Source organism: Lepisosteus platostomus, chromosome 2 (assembly GCF_059453375.1).
Source record: "Lepisosteus platostomus isolate fLepPlt1 chromosome 2, fLepPlt1.hap1, whole genome shotgun sequence".
Classification (NCBI taxonomy): domain Eukaryota; kingdom Metazoa; phylum Chordata; class Actinopteri; order Semionotiformes; family Lepisosteidae; genus Lepisosteus; species Lepisosteus platostomus.
This window is the reverse complement of record NC_142612.1, coordinates 78,793,719-78,821,332: the sequence shown is the minus strand read 5'-3', so window position 1 is coordinate 78,821,332 and position 27,614 is coordinate 78,793,719. Positions and strand designations below refer to the sequence as shown.

Below are 27,614 nucleotides of genomic sequence, written 5' to 3'. Positions count from 1 at the left end.
CGGTAAATCCCGTGGATCTGTGGTTTAGATTACCCTTAACGTTCAAGATCGGGGGACTGCTGGAAAGACATTTCAGAGTGACTAGATGTAGACCCTGAAGCGTCATTCTCGGTGCTGCTCTGCTCCTGGGTAGGGTCAGAGTTCACGAGCTGTGTGCTGGGATGACTTGCCTTTGGCCCCTCCTCATGGGAAGCTGCCCCACTCAGCGTGAAAACAGGTCGCCGTCTTGATGTCTTCCTGAAGGCAGAGCGCAGAAGATGCAGAGAGTGGCTGGGGCGTGGAGCAGCTTCCCCAAACGCGCTGTTGAAGCCGATACCCTGGATGTCTTTCAAGAAACGGCTTGGATGAGATCCACGGTTCGGATCTTCTCAAATACCAAGCGACTTCGATTGGAGGAATGAATGGCCTCCTCTTGTTTGCAACTTTTCTTATGAACTTTATTCCTTCTTGGGAAACCTAAAGTCAAGAATTAGCAAAATTGTGGGCCTCTTGCTGCTGTTCAAGGTGTAATGCCTTTGGGCTTGATTGGTTTCAGCCCAGTCTTGTATGCCTTCGGGCTTCTAGTTTTGAGTGGAGCACAGCGCCACATGGGAAGGCGTTCCTGAGGCTGTGGGGCAGTCTGCACAACTTCACAGGTCTTGTGAGCGCCGAGTGAATTTAATACATTAGTCTCTGGCTGTTTCGCAAAATTCTTGGGTAGCTTGTTGGCAGACCAGATGAATGTGAATAGGTGCGTGTGGTTTTCTGTCGGCTTTTGAAGCTTTTGCTGTGGCGGTTTCCGTTCAATCTAACCTAATCATCCTATGAGTCTTCTCTCGCAATCGGAAGCTGATCACAGGGCATTGCAGGGTCATATGCTGTGCCGTGGCTTAATCTAATGGCAGAATAGTGTCTTTAAATGTGTTTAGGTTTGCCTACGCTGGTTTGTCTCAGGATAAGCTGTTGCCATGTTAAATGAGAGATACTGCAATAAATATTGCAGTGTTTAATGACAGTACAGCATTTGTGTCCCTTAAGTTGACATTGGCATTATATTATCTTTTTTTGTGATAGAAAGAATTCAGATGGACTGATTACCTATAAAAACAGGTGATTGATTTTTTTTGGGGAAATAAAGCCTGGTTTTACAGTCCTCACTGTTGTAATGTGCTAGACCAGATTTATGTATTCATTAAGCCACAAATCATTAAGAATTTAAAAGGAAGACTCAAACATTAATTCCCCTTGCAGGGCAACCAGAGGAAATCGATAATCGGGCCCAGGCTACCTCTTGCACAGATAAAGTTCATGAATTTTTAATTTCTTCCTCAAGCAGAAAAACCTTTTGTAAATAAGGAAACCTGTGAAAATGTTTGCAGATTCATTTTGTCAGTTATGTTAGAGTGCAGAATTTGTGTTCAGTTTGTTGAGTCGTCTGACATGGTGTGTTAAACTTCAAAAGACTTTTGATCATTCAAACATGCTCAAGATACAGTAAGGCAATGTTTGAAAAGAAAATCGGGATGAAGATTAACATTGCCCTGTTTGTTTCAAATTACACGATGTGCATTTGTGAAATATACCCTTTGATCAAGAAAATTCTTAATGTATAAAAGATATTAAGAATTGCGGACTTAAAATTGATTTAGCAGATGTTCTGTCAATTTACATGCTTTTAATCTAAATGAATAAACATTATTTATTATGATAGTCTTGTATAGAAATGAGTCCCTTTCTTGCAGGGATTTAAGGACTGACTTCAACAAGTGCCTCTCCTGTTATTTTTAAGTTGAACAGAACAGCCAAAAGTATAGCCTTTTGTCTTCTTCAGGCATTTGGTAGAAGACAAAACCTGGAGGTGTTGGCATGACACCAGCTTGCGTGGGAGACCACCCTGATAGGCTGGTGTATTTAGCATGTGTGTGACTGGACATGTGTGGATAGGGCTCTTCTGTGATTTTGTTGAAAGTCAGTGCCCTTACAGAAACGCAGTACAGCCTTTTGCAGTACTCGTGACTTCATTTTGGATCCCTTGGTTTGATTGTTCTTTAGGTTTCAGGTTTTGTCGCTGGGTACAGAGTTTTGAACTTGAAAATACGGTGGGGAATAGGAGTCAAGTTTATTGGTGTCCATGATGGCGAGTGGCTCTGGAATTGTTTAAGTGCAGCTCTACAGGATGGTTTTTTTTACAGCTGTTTGTGCATAACCAGACATTTTCCCTAAAATCAACAGTGCCTCTAGATGTACAAGTCTCCCTAAAGGCCACTTAAGGATCCAGTATGTAACTTCTTAGTTGCCTGACTCTTTTATCCAAAGCAGCTTAAATTTGTGCCCATTTTTTGTGCAGCTGGGCTTTTCGCTGGAGCAGTCAGCAGGAAGCACCTCACTCAGGAGTACAACACCTGTCCCCTACCTGGCATCTGCACCCACAACCTTGCTCTTACTCTTCACTGCTAGCTTGGCTTATGAGAGTAATGTGACGGTGGCTAGGTTTGGTACTGCTCATGCACGGATCGTGCCTGCTGGTCAGTATGGCTGTAGCCCAAGCGTTTCAAAAGTTAGGAATGCAGTGTCTGTAAGAGAAGTGAATCCTTTGTGTAAGTTTGTCGAGCCGATGGACAGGCGTTACCTACAGTAGGGACAGGAAAGCCAGCCAGCTGTACAGACTTAAAATGCTTTAATCTCTTTCAAGGCAGTGGTGCATTTAGAGGACTTTGATTAGGTTGCATCATTTCAGGCCTGAAATCTTTCCATGCACTTGCTGTGGGGGTAGTGCTGCTTTTCCTTTCGTTTTCACAGCTCCGATACTCCAGTTTTAATTTGCACAGTATCGTGCACACGTTCTCCTGCCATGCTGGCTGGGGTGTTGCTGCTGCTGCTGCTGCTGCTGCTGTGTTTTTCTGTTCTTTCACAGAAAAGTACTGCACAAGAGTCATTTAGGGCTGCTGTGAAACTGCACACTGTTTTTCAGATTCTCAGCATTCCGACACACCCCCTCTTTCCACTGTGGCTTGGGTACTTTACCACAGATAACTCTGAGCAGGGATTAAATGTTTTTCAAGATCGATGCATGCTTGGCCCTTTTGGCTTATTTGAGGAGAACTGAGCTAGAAAATTAGGAAGCGTCTGGAATCTAGTTACAATCTGACCGAGGCTCTGGGCCTTCCTACTTCGAAACAGAACGAAGATCTATCCCTTGATTGTAGTCTGCTGATTTTTTTCAATCCGGTCTTTTAAAGTGAAGCTCAGCGGTTCCTAGCTTCACAAAGTTTAAATTCAACCCTGTGCCTCTCTGCAGACAATCTGCAGAGCTGTCCTGTGACAGCTGAAGAATCTGCAGGGACTTCAGGGCCTTCAGGGGTATTCTTATTTGCTGGGTCCCTGCGGGTGTTGCTGGATTGATGGCAGCATGTTCGGAGCCCCCCAGTTTTACTCCTGAACAGCTCAGCCTCCTCCTGACCTCCAGTGTGCGTTACGACGCACAGGAGGAGACCCGGCGTTCTCCTCCCACGGTCCCTCTGCAGCTTTGTCTGACACCATGCCAGCCTCCTACCCCTCACAGCCACTTATTTCTGACATTTACGCCAGTGATTCAGTATCTAACGATCGTGGCTCGGCATCCGCATGTGAGAGTTCTGCAACCTTTTCGCATATTGCTTAAATACTATAGGAGTATGGCATATAAAGCACCTGTTCTGAAGAATGTGTTTCAAGCTTTGAGACTTCTGAAGGTGCTTTCTCTACACAGATGGAGTGCGGGCCTGGAAGAAATTAGTGACGAGCCTCAAAGAGTAAAGGCATTTGTGAACTGTAACCCTAAACTGCCATGCTGTGCCCTTACAATTTTATGGGGCGCCAGGCCACCACATGCTTCACCTCCAAAACCGAACCCTTAAGTGCTTTTACCAAATGGCAGATTGGTACTGTCTGTTGCAGACAGAGCAGTTGTTGCAGTCTTTCAGAGGCTTCAGTGAAAAGGACTGCTTTGCAGACCTGCGCCGTGGCCAGTCTGCATCTTAAAACCAGAAGTGTTGCCTGAATCCCTGGTAAGGCTTCAGAAACGTGCTCTGCGCCTGTGTGCACGAGAAAGGAGCCCATGTTTCTTTTGGTGATCAGAAGGTTGTGCCAATGATCTGGCTTCAGGTGTCTGTGATTATGGTGGTGCACAGCAGCCTAATGTGCGTTTTGGACAGAAGCAGAGGCAAGCTCCAGATAAATGCAGTGACCACAGTATCGTATCAGGACTTTGCAGTAAACCGACTGATATCAGGGCTTGTGTCCCAGAAAGTAGTTAAGGGATTCCTGGAAGGAATGTGTTTTAAAAACAAACATGTTTAGAAATTCCTGTGCTCTTTCCAGTTACAATACCGTAAAGGTGTTTGTTTGACCTTTTTTTTCCTCTAACATTGGTTTCTTGTTGAAATGTGCTTAATGCCAGCGAGAGGGAATATGGGTTTTCATTGTGAGCTTACGCCGTAATCTTAAGAAGCTTATTATTGATCCTTTAATTGTCTTTGGAAGGGCCTGTAGTATTTCGGTCAGGAAGTTAGAGGACTTCCCTGGTTGAAGATTTCATCACATGCAAGCATGCAGGCCGTAACCGGGGCATGCTTTATTGATTGGAGGTATTAAGCATCTGCTCAAATGGCGGAGGGTAATCTTCAGGCAGCATGTGGACAGCACCAGCTGTGTGGAAGGAGGGAGGAAGTGGACAGGGCGATGAACGTAAACTGTAAAGTCTTCATAGTTTGTTTTATCTTTATTTTTGGCCAGGGGTTTGCTTCCACGTAGGATTATTTCTCTTCTCTGCCCCGAGCACTTGGTATTCCAGCAGCCGTTTCACCCTGCAGATCTCGGCTGGCAGCCCACTGAAGCTCAGCAGGTGTGAGCCTGGTCAGTACCTGGGTGGGAGACCAGGGAAAAACTAAGGCAGCTGCTGGAAGTGGTGTTAGTGGGGCCAGCAGGGGGCGCTCACCCTGCGGTCTATGCAAGTCCTAATGCCCCAGTATAGTGACGGGGACACTATACTGTAAAAAGGTGCCGTCCTTCAGATGAGACGTAAAATCGAGGTCCTGACTCTCTGTGGTCATTAAAAATCCCAGGGCGTTTCACGAAAAGAGTAGGGGTGTTACCCTGGTGTCCTGGCCAGATTTCCCCCTGGTCTTTATCAATCATGGCCTCCTAATGATCCCCCTCTCTGAACTGGCTTCATCACTCTGCTCTCCTCCCCACTGAGAGCTGGTGTGTGGGGAGCGGACTGGCGCACTGTGGCAGCTGTTGTATCATCCAGGTGGGGCTCCACATTGGTGGTGGTGGAGAGGATCCCCATTACCTGTAACGTGCTTTGAGAGGAGTGTCCAGAAGAGCGCTATATAAGTGTAAGGAGTTATTTAATTTATATTACTGGTCTCTTTCAGGCCGTCTGTTTGCTGGGAGCAAAATTTTGGGAATAACAAAAAAAAAACCACTATCGAAACCAAGAATATTTCACATCGTGCCAGTTTTTTGAAAGTGCAGTTAGGCTTTTCCTAGTTTTAGCTTGCCACAGTGAACAGTATCAATATTGTGGGTACTGTGATCTGAGCTGGCTAGAATATGCTCTGCAAGTAATTAAAAGCACCACGGTAAATGATGTCAGCTCAGGAGAGTTAAGTTGTCTGAGTGCAGAGCAACATGAAGCACCAGTGCACTTTGTGTGAGTCACCAGTTTCCCACATGATTGAACCCTTATTTGGTGGAGAACAGGCTCATAAGTGGTATTACTCATTTCACTCCATAAGTGCTTTCTAGGCCAGAGCCAAATAATGTATTTGTTGTCCTGGATAATGAGAACTGTGTAGGCTATCTTCTCCAGAACCAGAGAGGTTTGTCCTTCTGCCTTTTGGACTGAGAACAAAGGCAAAAACAAGGCATGGCATTGCATGCCTGGTAGTGAGTTTAGATTTGCAATTCTTTCATTTCTGGGGACACAAGCGGATGTTTCCTCAGAGGGTAAAAACTTGAAAGATGGAAGAGGTCAGTGTTGCACACTGTGCTGAGGTGAAAGCCCTGCAGGGCAAATGGGTGATAACCGTTACAAAAAGTATATAGAAAGGATAAAAATATTTATTTGCTGAAAAATGACGCTTTAATATCACATCAAACACATGACAGCTCTCAATGATTTGATCTTCACCTGGACAAAATTAAATTTTAAATTAATCCCAATTTTAATTTATTTAATGAGGGTTAATTTCATACAGGTAAAAGACATAACCGCTGGTGGCGACTAATACAAATTAATATCAAAAGGATCATAATTCGATATCTGGCAATTGTTATATATATATATTTGTGTAAAACTTCTTGTATTTTTTTAGATGGACTGTTAAGGTCTGGGGAGTTGATGGCATTAGTTCTCTAATGATAATGCCGTTGTAATTAATGGGTCTTCATGTCAGTAGTTAAATGAGTGAGAATGTAAAGGTAATTTTGATGTGCGGCTCTTGACGGTGCGATCCGTCTTGAATCTGTGTGCTCTCTTTCTTGCCCAACCCTCGGCCAGAGCCACCACGTCAAACCTGCTGGGGAGTGAACAAACATCACGGCCCCGCTGGGACACGAGGCCTTCACAGAGAGCACAACCCCCCCTCCACCCCTCCACCCCGCGGTGGACTGAGGAATGGACATGATTTTAGTTTTTAACCTTTCAGACTGTTTCTGTTTGCTTTGCATTGATTTTTCTTTCTTTACAAAACCCGCAGTAAAAACGACAGAGTCAGAAGGAAATTGTTTTATTGCTGTTTTGAAGTTTTAGGCGGCTGGGAATGTTGTATTATTGGTCCGTTTCCAAAATACCAAAAGTAATTGCAAGGCCTGCAGTTTGGTGAAGCCTGAAAAATCTTACTTTGTTATAAATGGGTTTTCTGCAGAACTGTCTGCATCAAGCGCAGAGGTGGTGTCTGGCTGTGCCGTGTGCTGTGGGCTCTGCCTTAAAGCTGCTGCCTCTTTTTCTGAGCAGGTTGCTCTTATGCAGCAGGGAAGGGGTGTGTCTGGCTGCTCTGAGACTTAGGGGCTGGTAGCAGGCAGGTAGAGAAGGTCTTTCCTGCTTTAGGCCGAGTCCTGGGTGTGTGTGCCTCCTGCTGGAGTTGGAGGTGCAGCCCTGTGCTGTAATTGGCTGGAAGATGGCTCTTGGGCGCTTGGCTTTCAGGAGGACAGTAGGAAGGTGGGCGTAGCAACAGTTTTGAAGTTGGTGCAGAATACATTTAACCGTTGCAGGCCTTGACACTGCGGAATGCAGTCCAGATTGACAGCTGCTGTTGCCAAGTTGTGATATTTTTGGATATTCCTCTAATGCATTTTGGCGTAGTACAATAGACGATACTTCTGGCGTTACCTTTCTCGTGTTTTCTGTTCTGATCAGTTTTGTGCTTGAACAGCAGGGGGAACATTTTCTACTGACTTTTAAGTGCACAGTCTTTCTTGAGAGACTAGTGGGATTCTGCACTTAAATGAGCCGCTTACTTTCTTCCTCCCAGTCGAGTACTGAACTGAACGCCGTATCGGAGTGATTGCACAAGGACGATGCCCAAGAAGCATCAACTAAGTGCCACTTAATTACAGGAATCTTCAGATCCACAGATGTTTTAATCAATTGGAACAGCTGGGTAACATCTGTTTCAGCTGCATGCTGAATTGATTCTGCTGGGTAAGTTTCTGTGGTGGTTCTGCGAAGGTGGACAATTCAAATTGTTTCCTCCTGACCGACACAGAAGTGGACCAGTCCAGCATGTCTTCTCCGGCGGGCACTGCCCACACAGCACAATTTAAGCTGCTCATTCTTGGTGTCGTTCTACAATACTGCATTATCTCTGCATAATGCATAAAAGAATAGGCTTTTCAAAGTTGTAGAGGTACCAGGTGTCTTCTGCTTTTGTACATGAGTGAAGCCGGCAGGGAGCCTGCTTTCAGGGGGTCACGGAGACGTGTGTGAGACCTGACAGAAGTGTGGATGGGAGATGTGGATGAACGGTGACAGCCGGCCGAGCCCTCTCTCACCTTTGGCACAGCTGGGAATTGCGCCGCGCAGATCGAATTTCCTGTCATCACGGCGCAGATGCAGAGCCACTAGACCAGCAGCAGTCTCGGAAGGCAGCAAGAAGTATTTTAGCTCAAGTTGCGCTTTCTCTTTTCTCCTTCTCCCCCAGGGAGAAGCAGGAGGCACTTCTTTACACAAAGTGCTGTGGGTGTATAGAACTAAGTTACCCAGCCGTGTTGTTGCAGAGGTGGCTAGGTGAGATTTTAGGATCAGTAAGCTGGGTGGACTGAACGTCCTCCTCTTGTTTATAAGATATAACTTTATTGGCCATATACAGTTTCTTGCATTAGGAATTTCCTTTCGCATGCCCCAGCTTGCTCTCCATGAGACACACAGAAGCACAAATGGGGAGAGAGAAGCTGGGGGTCAGAGCACAGGGTCAGCCATTTATACAGCGCCCCTGGAGCAGTTGGGGTGAAGGGCCTTGCTCAGGGGCCCAATGGAGTAGTGGAAGCTCTGAATTAAACCCTAAATTCACTTGGACATCGGAGGTGAGGCTTGTATCTGCGTGTGCTTTGTGACCTCTGGGTGACCTATGACTGGCTAAGCATGTTCTGTTGTAGGCTTTTAAATATGAGACTAACAAATGAGGCCAGCCTGTGTGATGAGCAGGCCGTAGGCTCCATAACCTGCAGAATGTCCTGCTCTGTGGTGAGGGGAATGTGAGATCTTAAATGAGAAACCGAAACTGCTCACTTTTGTTGAACCTGAAAGAATCCATTATCCTTTCTTTTAGTTTAAGGGATATGAGATATTTTGCCGGAAATGAAAGGGCTCCGGTGTTGTTGATTGTTTCTTGGATAATGTCTGTGGAGAGACTTGGCCCTGAAATGCGAAACATGAACGTCACCAAATTGTTTTTGCTCTCGTTTTAGAGGAGAAGTAAACAGTTTTCCTGTAAAATCCTTCTTTAACCTGACAGCTCGAAAGCCCTGAGGAGGGGATGCTTTCTTTAAAAGTCCCCAGCCTTAAAGAACTCTTGTCTCATTAATTAAACATTCGGAGGCCCAGCAGAGCTGGCTGTTGAACAGAGGTAGCAGTGTAGCCGTCAGATTGAGAGCGCGTTGTGCTGAACCAGGTCAGGCTAAAAGCAGCCAGAGCCCGTATCTGCTGCATGAGAACCCAGATGCTCTGGTTTCGTATAAACCAGTTGGCAGGCTTTCAAGGAGAGGGCGCAACTCTGGCAGGAGAGAAACAGGCAAACCCCTCTAGACAGCAAGATGGATGTGCTTTATTTCATTAACATGGTTCTTGCTTCTCCAGTACAGGGCTCTTTCAATAAACTTTTAGTTTTTTTTTAGCTTTTCAAGCCGTTATTTAAGAGCCATATTTTCTGTTCTGAAGTACAGCTTTTGGAGTGGGTTTATGGCCATTCAGATGTTACCCTGGTGTCCTGGCCATTTTCCCCCTGTCCTTTACCAGTCGTGGCCTCCTCATAACCCCCGTCTCTGAACTGCTTCATCACTCTGCTCTCCTCCACACTGAGAGCTGGTGTGTGGGGAGAGCACTGGGTCACTCTGGGTGCACGCTGGTGGTGGTGGGGGGGAGTCCCATTACCTGTAAAGAGCTTTGAATGGAGTATCCAGGAAAGAGCTACATAAGTGTAAGGATTTATCATCTTCATCATCATCATCCTTTCTGTCCTTGTGTCACACAGCACAGGCAGTGTGGCTGTTCTGCTGCTTCTCCAGAGCTGCAGTAGTACAAGTGGTACCCTCATTTCCATGGAAGAAATACAAATTCCTGCAGGTAGTTTGTGACCAACTAATTGTGTGTTTGGGGTAATTGGATTGTATTTTCGTTCTGAATTCTGTACGGCCCTGCAGTTTGTTTTCAAGTGCTTCCAGCGGGTCGAGGGTTTTGCAGTTCTTCTAGAGAGATTCAGTAAGCAACGTTCCTCCCATTCTGCTTGATTTAAAGTAGGCCAAGGGAGCTGGTTTTGGGCGAATGTTGGGTAATGCAGATGGATCATTAACTTTCTTGCACTGTATACTGTCCACTGGTGCTGGTTACTAATATATGATGCATGGTCTTTTGAGAGTTTGCATTGGCTTAAGATCTGGAGATGAGTAGCCTAAAAAACTGTCAGGGCTTTTAAATACAATTCGCTTAGGTTTTTTCGACAAGACATATTAAGTGAAAGATCTAGTGGATTGAGTTCATCATTAAGTAGATGCCGGATAGAAATGATTAGCGTTTTAAGACCTGCGCCTATGTGATGTATGTTTAAAGAAAGCTGCGCTGCTCTCGTCTCTTTTTGCGTTTGTGTGTTTTTGGAGAAGTGTTTTGTCAAAGAGCTATTGACCTGAATGTCTGGAGAAGTGCAGGCGGGTGGGGGGGGTCACAAGACAGAACTGAGAGCATCTGAGCGTAAATGAGAATGCGTGATATTGTCAGGGTAAGGAAATTGTTCATGTGCTTGGTCCCGTAAGAACAAAACAGATCTGAATGCTGAGAAATCAGACACCATCAGCTTTAAGGCAGTGCTGGAGAATGTGCATTATATAATGTCTAATCTCTGGAAAACTCTATGGAGTATAAAGGTTCAGCCACGTAGAGAATAGTTTAGCAAAGATCGAAGACCTGCAGTGGAAGTGTACTGTGGATCCCATTAAATGGCTACATGATCTATTTAAAGAATTCCGGATTTCCTTTGCAATATACGCTGGATTTGGAAGCTATCATTATCTGACCGCCGTACTAAATGCTGTGGTGCTTAAACCAAAGTTATATTTGTGACTTTTTGGCACATTAGACATTTGTCCATAAATATCATACCAAAATGTATGTGCGGTATGTCATCCTCTGATGCAGTTAGTCCTTGCCGCCATAATGTGATGTTAGCTGCTTCACTGTATTTAGATCAGGAGATGTTCAACAGAGCAGTGTGATAATCCAGAGATTCCTCCTTCCAGGCTAGACTTCTCTGAATCTCCAGGACCAGTTTTTTCGTGCACGAGTGCATTTCAGACCGTGATAAAAGTAAAACGTACACACTAACTTGTAAAACTTCCAATTTGCATCTCAGAATAGACAAAACTCCAGGTACGCACAACACCATGTTCTGCTGTTTGGAACGAAGCAACAAGACGTTGTAAACAAACAGGCATGTGAATACACCTCTTTGAATCAATAGAAGTACTGATCTCGATTTCGAGATGGTTTTGCCGACAAATACTTCTCACTTGTTAATTCTGCCTGCAGATCACGCCACAACATTTCTGTGGTGGAATGTTTGCTGTACAACCTGTATTTATTCTCTCGTGCGTCCCGTTGCATTATTCATTATGGAGGCTGGTGCACAGGAAGGGCCACTTCACATAGCAGTTCGCGGGAACATGCGGACTTACAGTTCTTTCACAAAGTTCACAATTTTGTGCTTAATTCGCAATTGTTTTTTTTTTACCCCTGTCTATATCGTCAGTGGGTTCATTTTGTGGCTGAGATTTGATGACTGGTCTGGAAACTTGGGACTGCAGATCCCCTTTAAGCTGTTTTCCCTGCACCCGTTCTCTTTCTAGGTTCAGGGACCTGAGCCCAGTGTTTACAGAGCCCTCCCTGCTATCAGGCGTGCCCTGTCCCCTTCTCAGATGCAGGGACACGGACACGCGGGTCTGGGACAACTGGTCTCCTGCATCCATACCCGCTGGGGAAAAGCAGGTGTCGATGCAGGAGACCAGCTGTCCCAGATCTGTGTGCTTGGCGTGGAGCTGTCCGGCGAGCGGCAGGCTCGTCACGGCTCCTCACTGTGGTATTGCAGCGTGCCGAAGGGCAGAATGAACCCGGCCAGCTCTGGGGGCTGCGGCTTCTCTCTCCAGGGGGCGGCTCAGTCGGTGTGCCGGGCGGGCGCCGAGTGTGACTGTGGCACTGAGTCATGGGGCTGCGTCACCAGTGGCCACCTGGTTGCGTTCAGAGCAGCCGGCCCGCGGGGGTCCCCTCGCTGGTCACAGCCCAGCGGAATGAACCCCCTGGTGCTGCCGGGCGCCCCCTCTGGCCGCGCCGCTCTACAGCAGGGGCTCCCAGCCCGGGTCCCGCAGACCCGCACGCGCGCGCCCAGCACCGTCACGGACTCGGCGATAGCGAGACTCGCTGTGACTGTTACCTTTCAGAGGCAGCGTGAGAATTCCCAACTTCCGAGTTAAAATAAGCTTGAGAAGGCTCCAGTCAAGCAAGTGTATTAGTTCAAACAAGGCTTCTGGGCGGTCCTTCCAGTTCTGTTTAATTTGTTTCTAAAATGAATGAATAGCGTCGTCTTTTTTTAAGTCTTGGGCTTTGTGGGATCCATCTAAAAGTGAATTATATCACTATTAAGGAAGTCTTAGTACTGCAGAACCAAAATGAGAATTTCGTCCCAAGAAGCCCAGGGAGATGTACTGTATTTGGTTTAGTATTTTTCCACTTTAAGTTACCGTTTATTAATCCATGAACAGCAACCAGTCATTTTGTTTCTCAGTAGAACATTCTTCATCCCACACAGCACACCCCATTTTTGGGCCTTGGTTATTATTCCAGTGCTAATATCTTTTGAATCAAGTACAGGTGTTTTTTTTTAATATCATATGAGATTCCAGGAACAGGCTAATGTTTTTTTTCATATTTTCTGTGGGTTAGTGGGTAGCTTGCAGGCTTTGCGAAAGGTTTTCTAACTTTTTATTCGGTGGTTTAGTTTGCATCATTGTGTTCAGCCGTTGGATGCTGCCCTCTGCTGTAGCAGTGGCGCAGTGCGTGTCTGAGCACTTGAAAGCACTGTGTGCCTTGAAAGGGCCCGTCTCTCTTCCCTGCAGGTCTCTCACACCCTTTTACAGGCCCTGCTGTCCTGTTCGGCTCTCAGCTTCTCAAACCGCTGCTTGACAAAGTTAGTGGTGACTCGATGGGAAACGCTGTGCTGGCTCATTTGCAAAAATGCTTGGATCCCATCCTCCTGTGCAGGCTGACCTCGAAGGAAGAGAAGCTCTTTTTTCCTCTGGTTCCCCTTTGCTATTCCACACCTGTGCCAACAGGACAGAATGACACTGCGAGCCGGAGGAGAGTGTATTCCGGGGGGTCACTGAGGTTGCTGGCATCGATTTCTGCTTCTGGCGGTCAGGAAGAAGGTCCCGATCTCGCGCAGACACCGTTGCGTTCCCATTGCGCTGTTTTCCTGCTGAACCTGAGGTGACGCTGGCTCCTCGCCTGTGTGTCGGGATGAGGTAACGGCCGACTTGGTCGGTCCCTCTCCCAGAGAGCCTGGCTCTGCAGGTCCCGGGTTGTCCACAAGGTGGCGATCAACAGCAACACATGGCAGCCCGCAGTACTGCTTTCCACAGGAAAATAACTGTTCCTTGTTCTTGCCAACGGAGCATAAGCGTGGCATTCACTAGCCTGCCCTTGCTAGTGTGCTGGTTGTGTGGGTTCCAGGTCCTGTCTGTGGGGTAATGGGACACCCCAGCAGCCAGTGTGTTTGCCAGTGTTTTTTTGTATCATTTCCACAAGCACAGGTCATTACTGTGCACTAGTGAACGACACGGAACCGTCCTTATCGGTGCTTTTTCTAGTTTCCAGTTTCTGGCAGTCCTTTTTTATAAGGTTTGTCGAAGGCTTTTGGACGAAGTTCTGTTTTTTTGTTGCTCTCCTTTTGTTTGGTTGTTGCGAGCTCTGTGGTCTCGTTCCCGCGCGGAAACGCATGCTGCGACGTTTCACCGACGCCTTTGGCTGGGGCGGGTGTTTTTAAACCGTTTTTTTCTTCTTCTTGGTTTCCCTGTGGTTCGCTGAAGAATTTGGTGGGTGATGGAAGTGCGCCCTGGAGAGCTCGCACTGCTGTCCGACTCCGGGGAGGCCAGGCGATGCTGCTGACAGGACTTCTGGGACACAGATTCCTGTCCTTTCCACTGAGATATGGGGAAATAAACACAAGAGGAATTGTAATGTGGTTAACCAGCATGCTGGGTTAACTGAACACCCCTTCATTCTAACCAGCAGTGGTTTGATCATCGCGCGCTGTCCCCCGAGACCATGTGCTTTTCTGTAACGTAAGAGGAGGAACAAAGACCCCTTTACTTTTTCTCCAAATGGTGCTGTTGACGAATTTAAATATTTGTTAAAAATATTGGCAAAGTTGTTTCTGAGCATCATTTCCCATAGAAAACCACCGCTTTCTTTCACGAAGGACTCATTTGTTGGATTTCTGTGAAATGTGTTTCTGTTCACTACTTATACTGTTATATTGGGATCATCGGTTTCATCTTCATCATGTCTAGGTTTTTAAACCTTATTTTACCACCTCTCTGCTGCATGGGGTCCTCAGTCGTTGCTCTTGCCTTGTAGATGAATCTGGGTGTGTTTCAGTGTCAGTTGTATTCACAGTCAGTGGTGTGCTGCCCTTGGATTTGGGGGCTTGTGCCCGAAGCGGGGGCCCCCTGGCCTCTGCAATCGCTGCTGGATGAGAGCAGGGTTTCTGGTGCCGGGAGGGGGACCTTACAGGATCTCTCCAGTTTGCAGTGATTGTCGTCGCAATCCGCAGACTCAGTTAGCTGGGCACATGCAGGCCGGTGCAGTGCAGCTCTTTGACTGAGGTTAGTCATGGATGCCCTGCCTGCATGAACACTCCTACTGGCTGCTGATGCAGTGTGTGACCTTGAGCGCTGTGGAGCGGCTCGTCTCTTGCCCTGCGCCGATATCCAAATAGATGCACCATAGGTCTCACTTTTAATGGGTGTTTTATACATGTATATGTTTGATTCTAGTCTTTCTGGAGACCAGTAAGATCAAGAGAAAAGTCTCTGTCCTGAATTTATAAGACCCCCACAAAATCGCTCTGCTAATACAGTAGTATACGGCCACTTCTGAGGGGTGCGTTCTGGTTGAGGAGGTAGGTCGTGTTGTGCAAGTGACGAGTTTGTTCGTCTTGTATGCCCATAAGCGTTCTGGCTGTGAGGGGTCTCTTCATGCCTGCTCTTATTTTGTACTGCAGGTGTCTTGCTTCACACTGCAGTTTTAAAGCTGCAGACAGGTGAGCTCCCTCCCCCTGTACTGGGCTGGATCAGAACCTGAACATCCCCCATAGCAGCTGGGATTGAGGGATGGGCGGCACCAGGAAGGTGTGCTTGGATGGTCCGTTTTGCCTGTGTCTAGGGGTCTGCTCTCCTTATTGCCCTCTCCCCCGATGCGGACTGCTGTGACGGACAGCGCCACTTTCCTGATGTCACTCGTGCGCTGATCATGCGGTCGTGACATTTCCAGAGAATTGGGTTCCGATTGCATTTTCTTCTTGATGAGATCATTGACCTTCCTGATGAAAGGCAGAAAAGGGAAGAGGTAAAGGGAATGTTTGCTGCAGAGGCATGCGTTGCACACACTGAATCCTGCCTTTTCCTGCCCTTTTCAGGGTTGTGCTCAGAGGGTTTTTTTCTGACTTCACACGTTTATCGCTGCTCGTCAGTGTGGAGTCCTGAATTAGAACTGCGATATGCAGATAAATTAAATCATTACCAGCTTGCTAATTGGGCCAGTACAAAGAAAAAAAAAAGTTTTTCATGGTGTTCCAAAGATGTTTGAATAAGCACCTCCCCAAAATAGTGCTTGGACAATTGTTTCAGTGTAGGTCTGTGCCCTTGGTGTAATTAAAGAACTGCCCCCATAGCTGCTTGTAGCAGACCAGGAGTTTGTGTCTGATTTCTGCTCTATCAGTCAGTGAGGGACAGTGCATTTGGTATGTGCTCTGTACCTCCTCTAATCCTGTAAAGGTAGCAGCTGCACATGTGAAAATTAAATGATCTCTGCTACACAATAGAACTTGGAAGCTTTTTTCCCTGCAGAAGTCTCAGCACCATAGTTTCTGTGCTCTCCAGCTACGTGGAGGAACTGCTCAGCCTTTCATTTCGAGTGGAACAGCTGGGCTTGTTGGAAATCCTACTCCTTGGTGGCCTGTCGTCATTAGGAAACTGGCTCTGTGTCTGTGGGCGTGCTCTGCTGATGGGCCACGTGCAGGGATATCGAGAGCAGTCTTTTGTTGGCAAGCAGATGGCCTACTCCAAAAAATGGGACCTGGAGCTGTTGAGTTCCCATCAAATCTATTTTTTCTTTGAGAGGCAGCTGTTGAAATTGTCAGAGAAGCAGCCATTTCTTACTTTTTGCTGACGACATACCTGGTTTACTTGAAGACTGTTTGTGGATAGAGGGGCAGTCCTTGAATTCAAAGGTCTTGTACCTGGCCAGCCCTGCTCACGTCTGTCAGGGAAGCCCTCCTCCTTTATTAATACGGGATTAAAGGCCGTTCTCAGAAATGAAAACAGTGGTTTCAAAGATATACCTTTCTTGTGGTCTCATCTGTACAAATGAATCTTTGGGGCCTTTTTTCCCTGCTGTTGGTTAGTGCAAATGTTTGCTAATGTTCCTGTTTGGTTCGATCAGTGTGCTGGCCGCTGGTTTTCTGTCGAGCTCCCGTTCCCTCTTCTGAATTCTTCTTACAACTCGGCATTTCTTTCCGGCTTCTTCCCGCCTAAACGACATTCACGGCAAAAACACTGCAGACTTGCCCACCTACCTTTTAATACCATTTCGTCTCCTGGAGAGAATGAAATTATGAGACGGAACCCTGGTGGTGTTCCTGTTCCTTCTGTGTCACTTCAGAGCCTGTTTTTGTGATGTTTAAAGGTCCAAGCATGTCTGAAGTGACTGCTCCTCACTGCGGGTCCTTCTGCGCTCTGAGAACAGGTGCTCCGGGTTTGGCAGGGCTGATTCCTAACCAGCCGGAGAGCGATATCTTTGACACGGGTTACTGCTGTTATTTCTGCCTTCAGCGTTACCCTAAGAGCCGCTCAGTTCTGTGTGCCATGCGGCTTGCGTGGCGGCCCAGCTCCAGCGCAGGGCTTGTGCGCAGGAAGCCTGGGGACCGAGAGCCAGGGTCGTGCCCGGGCTCGGCGGGAGGTGGCGGGGAGCGCCGGGCCTTCCGGCTCTAATCGCTGTAAATGCGGCGGGCGGGCTGGACGAAGAGCGGCACTGCTGGAGCCGCAGGTGAAGACGGGAGCGATCGCCTCCGGGGACGTGAAGCCCTCCCCTGGGGGGCTGCTCGGCAAGGGCGGTTGCCTTGTTTGGAGACGTGATTCACGCCCGCCTGTGTGGCGCATCCAAGCGCAGGGCAGGCTGGGGCGCGTCCCTCTGGACTGGGCTGTCATCCCACTGCAGGAAAAAGTGCTGCGTGGTTTGTTTTTTTTTGTTCCTTGTATGTCTCAGCTCGGGGAAGGGAAGGACACAGATGAGCCTTTCTGCCCAATTGCTTGTTACGCAACGTAATTCCAGCTTAATTCCTCGAAAGCCAGTTCCCAACCACGCAACTGTGAATCCAGATTATCTGCCCACTTAAAATGAAATAACCGCTCTGACAAGGATATGGTGCAGGAAGCCCAGCACATCACAAGTATTGCTGAAGAAGCGAATGTGGGAGGAGGGGGAAGCTAACGGAGGAACTCAGCTGTGTGTAGCGGGAGTTGTGTGCAAGTTAAACTTAATAGTTTGACAGCAGTAAAAGGTATTTACTGTATTTGTTGGATCAAGGAGGAAGTTGGGCTGTCGGGAGCCTCTTTCCCCGTTTTAATTACAGGCGGAAAAACGAGGCCTCGAGGCGCTTCAGAGTGTTGAGTTTTTTAATACACACGATTAGTTTTAATAAGCTGTTTGTGGGTGGTAAAGCTTTGCTAATGTACCGCTAATGACTCTTGCTTTTCATAATTGGCTTAATCCCGTTTTGTAAAGCGTGACCCATCAGATGTTATTGACAAGTTGCCGCTGCCGTCTGGAGGTCGTTGCAGTGCAGTGGGTCTTTTCAAAGACCGGCGGATAGGTGATTGTCTGGGGGTGGGGTCTCTGAAACTGGGGGACCGCTGAGGACTCCAGGCCCGGGTGATCCTATGGTGGGGGGTTGGACCGAAGTTCCGTGTCCGTGTGTGTGTCCCGAAGGCTCCTGGCGCCGGTCCTCCGCGTTGTGGGCCCCGTCAGGCCGCCGTGTCCACGGATGTGATGGGAAAAAGGGGTGGTGGGGGGGGCTCCTGCGCTTTCCTGTAGGAGCCCAGAGTTTGGACCTCAGCCTCCTGGTTCCAGACACCACTTCCATGCTCTGCCCAGAGGAGCTCTTCGCGTTCTCCTCCCTAAACGAGTCCGCTTTTATTTTTTATTGGCCCAGAGTAGGAAGTGGTCTCCTGAGTCGGCTCTGTCTATGGCCCCGAGCATTTTCTCTGCTAATATCATATCACTCCTCAGTCTCCCACGGTCCAAACTAAGGAGGTTTATCTCCATTAACTTGGCTGTATGGGACTATCCCAGGAATCGCTCTTCTCCGAACTCTTTCTAGGGCTACGATGCCTTTTTTTAATTTGTGGTTTGGTGACCAAAATTCCACAAAATTTTGTGGATGAGATCTTGCCATGAGGACAAGACCTCTAAAAGTACGAAGAAGGGTCTGTTCATGAGGTCAGACGCCCTGTGGCCCCCCCTGGGTGGAGTGACTGGCCCTTGTCTTTATTTTTCGACTTGTGGCCCCTGAACGCAGGCCAATTTAACAAAACAGGAGAGACCGTGAGAAACGTTGTGCCTTCACTGTTGCAGATTCCCAGGTGTTCACGTTCGTTCTAAAAAAGAATGTATTTTAGGCAGCTGAACAGTAAAGATGTTAGATGGGTCCAGCATCTGGCAGGCCAAGACTGTTGCTTGGAAGCAGTATCTTGAGAATAGCTTAATTTTTTCTCTTTTGGCATCTTAAAAGAATATCTCAACACTTAAGTACTGTACATTTGAATTATCTGTTATTACAAACGCACACAAAAGACATTATAACTTCCGTGAAGACTAAATGAGTTATTTTACTTGTTGGCCGGAAGATGTTATTCATCTCCCTCTGCACTAATCTCGGCAGGTATCGGGAGGAGCTCAGCAGTCTGTAGTCTTCACAGGCCTCGTTCTAGCACACTGCACTGGAGCTGGGCAGACTGATCGGCAGATAAGGTCTTAAGCTTAAAAGAGGGAAAATGTTAAATTATTCTGAATGAGATTTGCCGCATAAAGTAAATCGGGCTTCCTTTTAAAACGACAATGCACTTGGCATCAGTTTCTGGTGTCGCTCATTTGACAATCTGATGAACAGCTGAGAACAGCCAGCAGCCATATCACCCTGCAACTCACAACTGGCAACCCACTGAAGCTAAGCAGGTGTGAGCCTGGTCAGTACCTGGATGGGAGACCTCCTGGGAAAAACTAAGGTTGCTGCTGGAAGAGGTGTTAGTGGGGCCAGCAGGGGGCGCTCACCCTGCAGTCCATGTGGGTCCTAATGCCCCAGTATAGTGACGGGGACACTATACTGTAAACAGGCGCCGTCCTTCGGATGAGACGTAAAACCGAGGTCCTGACTCTCTGTGGTCATTAAAAATCCCAGGGCGCTTCTCGAAAAGAGTAGGGGTGTAACCCCGGTGTCCTGGCCAAATTTCCAATTGGCCCTTACTAATCATGGCCTCCTAATAATCCCCCTCTATGAATTGGCTACATTACTCTGCTCTCCTCCCCACTGATATCTGATGTGTGGGGAGCGTTCTGGCGCACTATGGCTGCCGTCGCATCATCCAGGTGGATGCTGCACATTGGTGGTGGTGGAGGGGAGTCCCCATTACCTGTAAAGCGCTTTGAGTGGAGTGTCCAGAAAAGCGCTATATAAGTGTAAGCAATTATTATTATTAGAAATGTTCACTGCTGTTCTAGTATTCCTTTTTAATGGTGCCCAATGTCTCTCGGCACGCTGGCAATTCTGGAGGAAAAGGTGCTGAACAAACAGGCCCCCCCGTTCCCCATGTGTCGGGAGTGAAGAGGAGTCCTCTGCCGGGCTCGTGCCCTTTTTTATTCCTTTTTCACCAAATGTCACTGAATCAGTTTGGGGGCTTGGCTGTGATTGTGAAAGCGGGGAGCGCAGAAAGGTCTGCAGTGTTTGCACAGGTGCGGAGATGGCTTGCCGCATTGTGCCGATAGCTGAGGCGCATCCCGAGAGGTAGTTATCTTAAGCCGTTTGGGGCTTTCGTTGTCGGGGGCGTTTCTCACACGGGCTCAGGCGTGCGTGTAATTAGTTCCAGGACCCCTGCGCCCTTCTTAGTTCCAGCAGGAAGCATGAATCCGCTCGCAGGCGGGACACACACCCGTGCCCTGCTGGGGGCAGACTGCGTTCCCAGGGACACTGCTCAGGCTGGAGCTCGCTGCGCTTGTGCTGATTAAAGTAGTCTCCCATAAACCCGGAGAGAGTCTTTCCTCCTGTGCGCCCCAGCCTCTGCTTTGCCGTGCTGTGTGGTGTGCTTCGGCGTTTCATCTTCGCAGTGAACCAGATTTGAGGTTTCTTTGATGTTTTTTTCTCTAGAGCGCCTGCCAGCCGCGCGTGTTCTGCCGAAAGCCCCGTGCGCTCGGCAGCGGGAAGATGGCGGGGGCACGTGTCCCCGCGAGTGCGGCGGGATCGCGGGGGGCAGAGGGCGGGGGAGCGGCCGGCCCGGCGCCGGGAGGGGGTGGGACCGGGGCCGGCTGTGATAACGAGCCCCAGGGTTTGCGTCTGTGGGTCTGGGCTGCCCTCTCCTGTCCCCAGGCCCTGCTGATCCGCGATCCGGGGGCGGGGAGGGGCATGTGCTCGCTCAGGCGGGGCAAGAGGAGGTCCGAAGTGGGGTGGGCGTCTGGCAGGGGTGCCGGCGGCCCTGCGCCTGACCTTGTGTGCGGAGCTGCAGTCCTGGCCCCTGCCCCGCTGGCTCCTTATGCATTTATTCTCAACGCCCCAATGTGATCAAGTTACTGTCACCGGGACCGTTGTGGTGCTTTTCTTTTGATAATCTCGACAGATGGAATTGTTTTTATATCGGCGTAAGGAGTTCTTCCCTTCTGGGAAAAGGTGGGAAAAGTCCCTGTGATTCGCATGTTCTTTGCATTTCCTTTTGCTGATGTCTTGTACACTATATTTTATCCTTATACCAGCACCAGGTTTTAGCGAATGCTCTTCTGCGGGGGGGAAAAAAGTCTGAATGAATTTGCTTTTGAAGTCTTCCAGGGATGCAGAGGTTAACGTGAGGACTTAATAGAAAGGTGACAGCAGAGGTTAGTGCAGCGGCTCTCAGCCGTGCTCCTGGGGACACCCGTCTCTCCTGGTTTAGGCTCCAGTTGGACCCTTTGTCACGGGTGCTTATTGATGCCAATAACTAAGCTGCTCCCTTATTTTGTAACTAAACGGCTCTTAACAGGAGATCAACTGATGGTGAGCAGATGCATAAACGCCACTGTATCATGCACTCCACAGCGAGGCAGTGTCTGCCCGAGTCCAGTTGGGTATGTTTCAGCCAGCACAGCTGAATGAGGGCAGTCGGAAAAATTCACTAGTTAGTACAGGGTTCATACTGGTTATAAATCTTTCAGCCATTCAAGATTATTGCTTACACTTATATAGCGCTTTTCTGGACACTCCACTCGAGGCGCTCCACCACCAATGTGCATAGAAAAGTGATGCTTGGCTATTGAGCTCTAGCTAAATGCGGTAGACGGGTTACCCAGGACCACAGATCTAGGTAGATGCAGTTTTAGCTCATTGTAGGATGGCATTCCTCAGAAGAGTCTGAGATGTGCCTGAGGTTAACAGCCCACAGCTCCAACAAGCTGGCAGTCTGCATCTACAGCACATGACTGAAATAGCCCCCATTACCAGGAATTAGTGCTGTTAGTTACGTGGCATCATCACAGGCATGGAAAGGACCTGTGAAACTGCAGGAATGAAGATTTGAAGGTTGAAAACCTACGTTTCTTATGTAACAGTACAGTTGCTGGAGTGCTAAGATTTGGAGTGGGATTCTTGTGGAAGAAATAAGAGGAATTTGAGATCGGGTGCATGATCACAATCTGAAGGAAAAAATATGGAACTAAAATCCAAAAGGACTGGGTGTTTAATACGTTTTTTACACAACTGTGAAAGTAAGTTTACACAACTGTTAAGTTATTAATCAGCTTAGAGTCCCTTTGCATCACACGTTACTCAGCCAAAATCTAGTTTAGATTTCCAGAGGTCTGTATTTCTGTTTCCGATGCAAGATCCTTCTAGTGGTTCTGAATTGAAATTATACCTTAGTTATGTGGAAAAATAGGCCTCCTTAGACTTTTACAGAAGTGAAGCTGACATGCTTGTTTAGTTACCTCTTCTCAGTGCATCTTTATTCATCACCGTCTCTGTAGTGGTACTTGGATTCAGCTAGATCTCGGGGATGCCCAGCAGCAGTTGAGTACATTTCTCTTGCTGCTGCAGTTGAGGTAAGACAAATCAGGATGGAAATGATCACATTTCCTGTTAGACATATAGTAACCGATACAGGATTTAGGATCTACAGGCAGTTTAAATTAAGCAGGTACTGCATTTTGGAGCTGCTCTGGTAGAGATGTAGTTTTGGTTTATATCCTGTTTATTTGGGAAAGGAGAATGCTCCCCCAATGCATAAAGATGGATTGCATTGACTGACCTGGGCCCAGTTTAGACCAAGGATTAGATCACACAGTGCCTGGTGGTTTCTTGGCTACGATAGAATTATAGCCATCAAGCCCAACATTGGAGAGTGGGCTGTAGATCAGAATGAAGGTGACAGGAAGAGACTGTTTTGCCAGAATTAAAACTGGAAATGCAATTGCAAGGGGAGCTGAGATTTTGTCGTGCCGTTTGGAATTCTCCTCGCTCCCGAAAGAGAACCGAGTGCTCCTCTCGCCCTCTTGCGCGCCGTGATCGGCTCACCCTCGGTGCGGGTGGCCAGTGGGAGACCTGTGGGGCGAGACGGAGAACTGCCCAGCGGGGTGTCCTCCAGGGGCTGTCCTGCTTGCCAGTTGAGGCAGGCAGTCCGCGGGATCGCTGCCGAGCTTTCTTCCTCGGTGGCACGAGAAACACGATCCCGAAAGACCAGGGGGAAAGTTCCAATCTCCCCACGGGATTCCTGAGACCCCTCTGTCATCTGACATATCTGTGTCTGTGTTGAGTGTTTCGCAACAGTTCAGCATGTTTTAGAAACTACGTTGAAGTTCTTACTTTGACTGTGGCAGCTGTGTACCTGTTTGTGAGGACTTAATTTTAGAAAGCTCTTTCTTCTGTAGGCACCTGTTGTAAAAGAAGAAAATGTATTCGTGTCCTAATGGTTGAGAGGAAGGAAATGCATTGGCCTTAATTGTTCGTTATTAGCATTTCCGATACCAGGAGTGACCAAGAGCTCAGCCGTTCACTGTTAAAATATGTTCCGGCTGAATGGAGCAAGAGAAGCAAAGTCATAGGGAACACCCCTCCCCCCACTGTGCACTTGGCGTGTCTGCAGCAGTTTTCAAACCCGTTTAAATAACCACTGTCCTGGGGCTGCCTGCTCAGCACGGCCCGCTCACTGGGCCAGAAGCTGACAGCTTGAATTCTGGACACGAGGGCTGTGCTTCTAGGCATTAGTGAGCGGCGGCGCTTTGCTCAGAATCATCTGCGTATTCTGCTGTTTAACCCGTGCAGGTTCTTTGTACAGAAGGAATTTGAATTTGTACCCATTACCTCCCCACCACCACCAGCACGGCTACTCTGAAGAGGCCATCAGCATCTAATCCTGTCCGTCCGTACCGCTCACCGATATCTGCGCTGTTCGTTTCTTCAGTGCGAACGAGATGCCAAAGGTCATCGTCGGTCCTGTCGAATCAGCTGCTGAGGTTCTGGCCCCGACCCCTCCCTCCCTCCCTCCCTTCCCCCCGTTCTCCCATCTCTTTCGCTCCCTGGCAGAAGTGCTCGGACGTTGGCGCACGGGAGGGGAGGAAAAAAAAAGAAAAGGACCCGTGCTTCTTCGTCATCTGTCCAAGGCTGGCCATCCCCGTGCGCCGTCTCAATATTCCCCGAGTCCTTCAGTCAGACCGGAGCTCTTTTTATCTCCAGTGATGCGGCGCAAACGCTTCCTTGCAGGGAAAGCGCTCAGTGCGTCTCTAGCAGGCCATGTAATGAGCCCCATGCTGCAACAGCTCGGCTCAGCCCGGCCCCCTCCCCCTTCCCCCCTCCCACTCCCACTCCCGGCGTCGTGTGGCTAGGAGTGTGTGTGTGTGTGTGTGGGAACAGCGGCTCTGCTGGAGTATCCCTCTTCATGGACGCTACGGCTGTAGTTCCACTGCAGCAGGTGGAGCGACCGTGGGAGATTCAGCTCCGAGTTTCGGGAGAGACTCTGCCCCCCTCTTCCCCCCCCCCACCCCACCCCCTCCTACCCCAGAGACACTTAAAAACCCCAGGAGACCCGTGTGGGGTCCCCCCCCCGCCCCCAGACTGTGTGGGCACAGACACGCCGGCAAACACGATGGCTTTTTTATGGCTTCCTTGTAAATACCTCTGTATCGGATTGTACTGATTTCTGTGTCAAGAAGAAGCACAGGAGAAAAGCAAAAAAAAAAAAAAACCCAACAAAACATCAAAACAAGGGCTGACGAAACCAGAATAAAAATAGCTCTTGGAGGAACCGTAGCTGAAGGACCCAACAGTAAGGGGATGTTGGAAGAAGGAGCCACATTTTCTGTTTCTTTCCTCTTTCTCTCCGGGTGTTAGAGCTGTGGAATGAGGGTAGATGTTGAAGTCAAGCAGCAGGCAGCGCTTGCACAAGCATTTTTCCGGGCTCTCGATCTCTGATCGATTGAAGTGCCCGGGCACTGAAAAAATGTCTCCCAGCATCAAAAACTTGGACTGCTTTTCCCCGATGCTGTGCCACTGTAAGGTAGCATGCACCAACAGCACCATCTCTTTGATGTTTGGATGCAAGGTGAGTGAATACATCCCTCTGTTTTTTTTCTTTCTGGTACCCTAGCAGTCTGCTGAGGGGAATGCACAGATGCAGGGATTTGTTTATCTGAAGGGATTTGAGAGGTCTGGCTCTGCTGAGTGCCGTCTCCAAACTCTAGCCTTGATGAATGTCACTAATTGTCGTCAGCCTAGGAAGCAGGCGAGCGACTGTGTCTGATTGCAGTGGACCTTTCTGTGGCAGTGACTAATCAGCACGTATGTGCACTGCTAAACTCTTATGTAAAAGCTTATTTTGCTGTGTGCTGTATGTAAATCATTAATTAATGAGCGTTGGAAATTTTTCTGTGGGCAGCGGTACAGATGTCTTTAAAGGACTAATGCCACCAGAGACCTGTCTGTAGAAATACAAGCCTGGGAATGGTTCCTGACGTGTATTGGCAGAAGTGATTTGGTGAATAGCAGCTATGCCCCAGGCAGTTTATGCTTTTCTTCTATATATAAACCGTGCATTCATATGCCTGTTTCTTGCACCTTGTTTTGCTTCCATCAAGCCCTTGAAATCTCGTTTTTGCAGAATGTTAAATATAATTCTTTCAGAAGTATTGCTTTTAAACTGTTTTACTGAGAGACATGTCTAACAAGCCTGGTATGTGGTAGACACTGTAAACTCCTACACGACCCATAAAATCACACTAGTCTGCAGCAACCTTTTTTTTCTTTAAGTTACCAAAAGTAAGTGATGCTGTAATTGTAAAGTAAGGCATACATTTTAACAGTGATTTCAAGAGGTTGGCAAGATGCCCTTTCCCAAGTCTTTCAGCTGTTTTAATTATGTAACCACCTTTTTCTGAATATTGTCTCGCTGGAAGCATTCTGTTAACTTAAGATCAGCTGGAAGGGCACAATCCACCATTCTTGCCTTACTTTAACGATCTTTTCTGACTTCTCGTGGATTCAGAGAGTCGTAATAAGAATTCTAGGGATTTCCGAAATTATTGTTCTGTGGCAGCCCATTTGGGCATTTCTATTTGGGCCAGCATTCAGACACGGGTCCAGTTGGTTCCGGAGTGTCAGCATGTCTGTTTCCTGACAGAACCGCGCGCAGTTGCATTTAGAAAAAGGGTTTCTTGGAATTTAAGAAATGGAGCTCATCAAGGCCAAATCGAGAAGGTTTCCTGTTTAGGCAGTACTCTGGCTAAATCAGTATTCTAACCCTGAAAAATAACAGCATTTTTTGGCTTGTTCTTTTTAAAAAAAAAACTTGCATTAACAATCATTTGAGCCTCGCTTCTCCATGAGCTGTTTCTCGGACAAGTAAACATGAGCTCAGGGGTTCAGGCTGGTGCTGCAGCAGTGCTGTACCTGCTGGGTGAGGTCTTTTCTCGACCCCTGGGAAACGAGGGCGACTGTTGAAGTTGAGGACTGTTGCAAGTGCAAGAACTTTTTTGTGCGAATTCCAGTTCAGCAGTTTCAAGGTGGGCGATTTCTCTCCTGCAAATTTCATTGTGCCCACAGCTGTTTACCAGGTCTGAGTGATCTAGAAGTTTTTTAAAAATATTTTAATATTATAGCATTGATGAAAGGGAGGGAATATTTTTTTTCTATTTCTTTTCAGAGAGTTCAACAGTATTGTTACTTTTTTCAACCGAACAGCCTCCGGTCCAGATCCGTATTTTATTCCCACACGTCCTTTTCCTTGTCTGTAAACGCTACTGTACGGTGAGGCGCAGCACTCCGTAGGGCACGAAGGGATTTCTGCACACTCAAGAACGAGAGCAGCTGCTACTAGACCCAATGCAGCAATTAATCTTCCTGGGCAATTGTGCGTTAATCTGTGTGAGCTGCTGAAGTGCTGTTTTACAGATTTAATTCAGATGTGCGCTATCAATTACTCCCCCCCCGCCGATACCTCAGGGAAATGCGGGAAGAGTCCATGTGACATTCCCACAGGAAAGGCGCACGTGTGGAACGAGCTGGCTCACAGAGGCCGCGGTTGTGCCCTCGTGTTCCTGCCAGGGTACCTGGGGCTTGTTCTCATGTTGAACTTCTGTTGAGAGGCATCTTGTTCTGGGCAGATGGGTGTTACTGTAGTATTAAGGGCCGGGTTTCCTCTCTCCACTTTGTGTGTTTTTGCATAGGTTTTTAGATTTTAAAAACTAGAAGAGTATTTAAGGACAGGGCAAAGTTCAGAGCGCGCAACAGCTGTTTAGGTGGTGTGCTGGTTTTGTTTTGCTGCTAAATTTAGCAATTAATACTCGAGAGACAAAATCGGAAAAAAACGCAGACCAAGTAAGGGAAAGTAAAAAAAAAAAACTACAAAAAGGCTCGAGCTCCTGGGGTACTGTCCGTTCGGTTCTGTAACCCGTAAACCCTGATTCTTCTTGTCAGTGTTTGTGTTCCTCGTCGTTTCCCAGTCCGGCGGAAATGTGCGGGATCGGGACTGAAGCCGATCCCGGTAGCTGAAAGGGGGAGTCATTAAGAGTGGGTTCCTCGGGGCGTCTGTCCCTCTTGATGGTGTTGGTAGGGGGGCAGGCTGCGCATCGGGGATTGGGGCTCCCGATCAGAGGTAGCACGTGGAGAGTTTACACAGTGGGGATATGGAGTGTGTGGTCTTCCACAGACCACCCTTCTTCACTTCTTCAGTGGGTGGCTTTTTGATGACCGATATTTGATGCTCATGGCTGAACACAGCAGTACTGTAGTATTAAAGTAGCCAAGCAATACTTGTTACTCATTGTTACCAGTACATCTATATTCTATAAAATTAAGTGTTTTAACATCGTCAAATCAACTACTGCGTTA

The 27,614-nt window shown here is 47.9% G+C and overlaps 1 protein-coding gene across 23 annotated transcripts in view; it reads left to right on the top strand.

The window, feature by feature from the left end:
- The window catches only part of dlg1a (discs large MAGUK scaffold protein 1a), a 173,168-nt gene that overhangs the window by 33,663 nt on the left and 111,891 nt on the right, over nucleotides 1-27,614 (top strand). The window contains exon 1 of one of the 23 annotated variants that reach the window (XM_088621138.1): nucleotides 24,377-24,831. The exons of 21 other annotated variants lie outside the window; for them this stretch is intronic. In XM_088621138.1, the coding sequence (XP_088477264.1) occupies nucleotides 24,640-24,831 (192 nt within the window). In that variant the 5' untranslated portion in view covers nucleotides 24,377-24,639. Of the gene's footprint in view, nucleotides 1-24,376; nucleotides 24,832-27,614 lie in introns of those variants that run through there. One more of the 23 variants, XM_088621156.1, reaches the window with a different exon arrangement.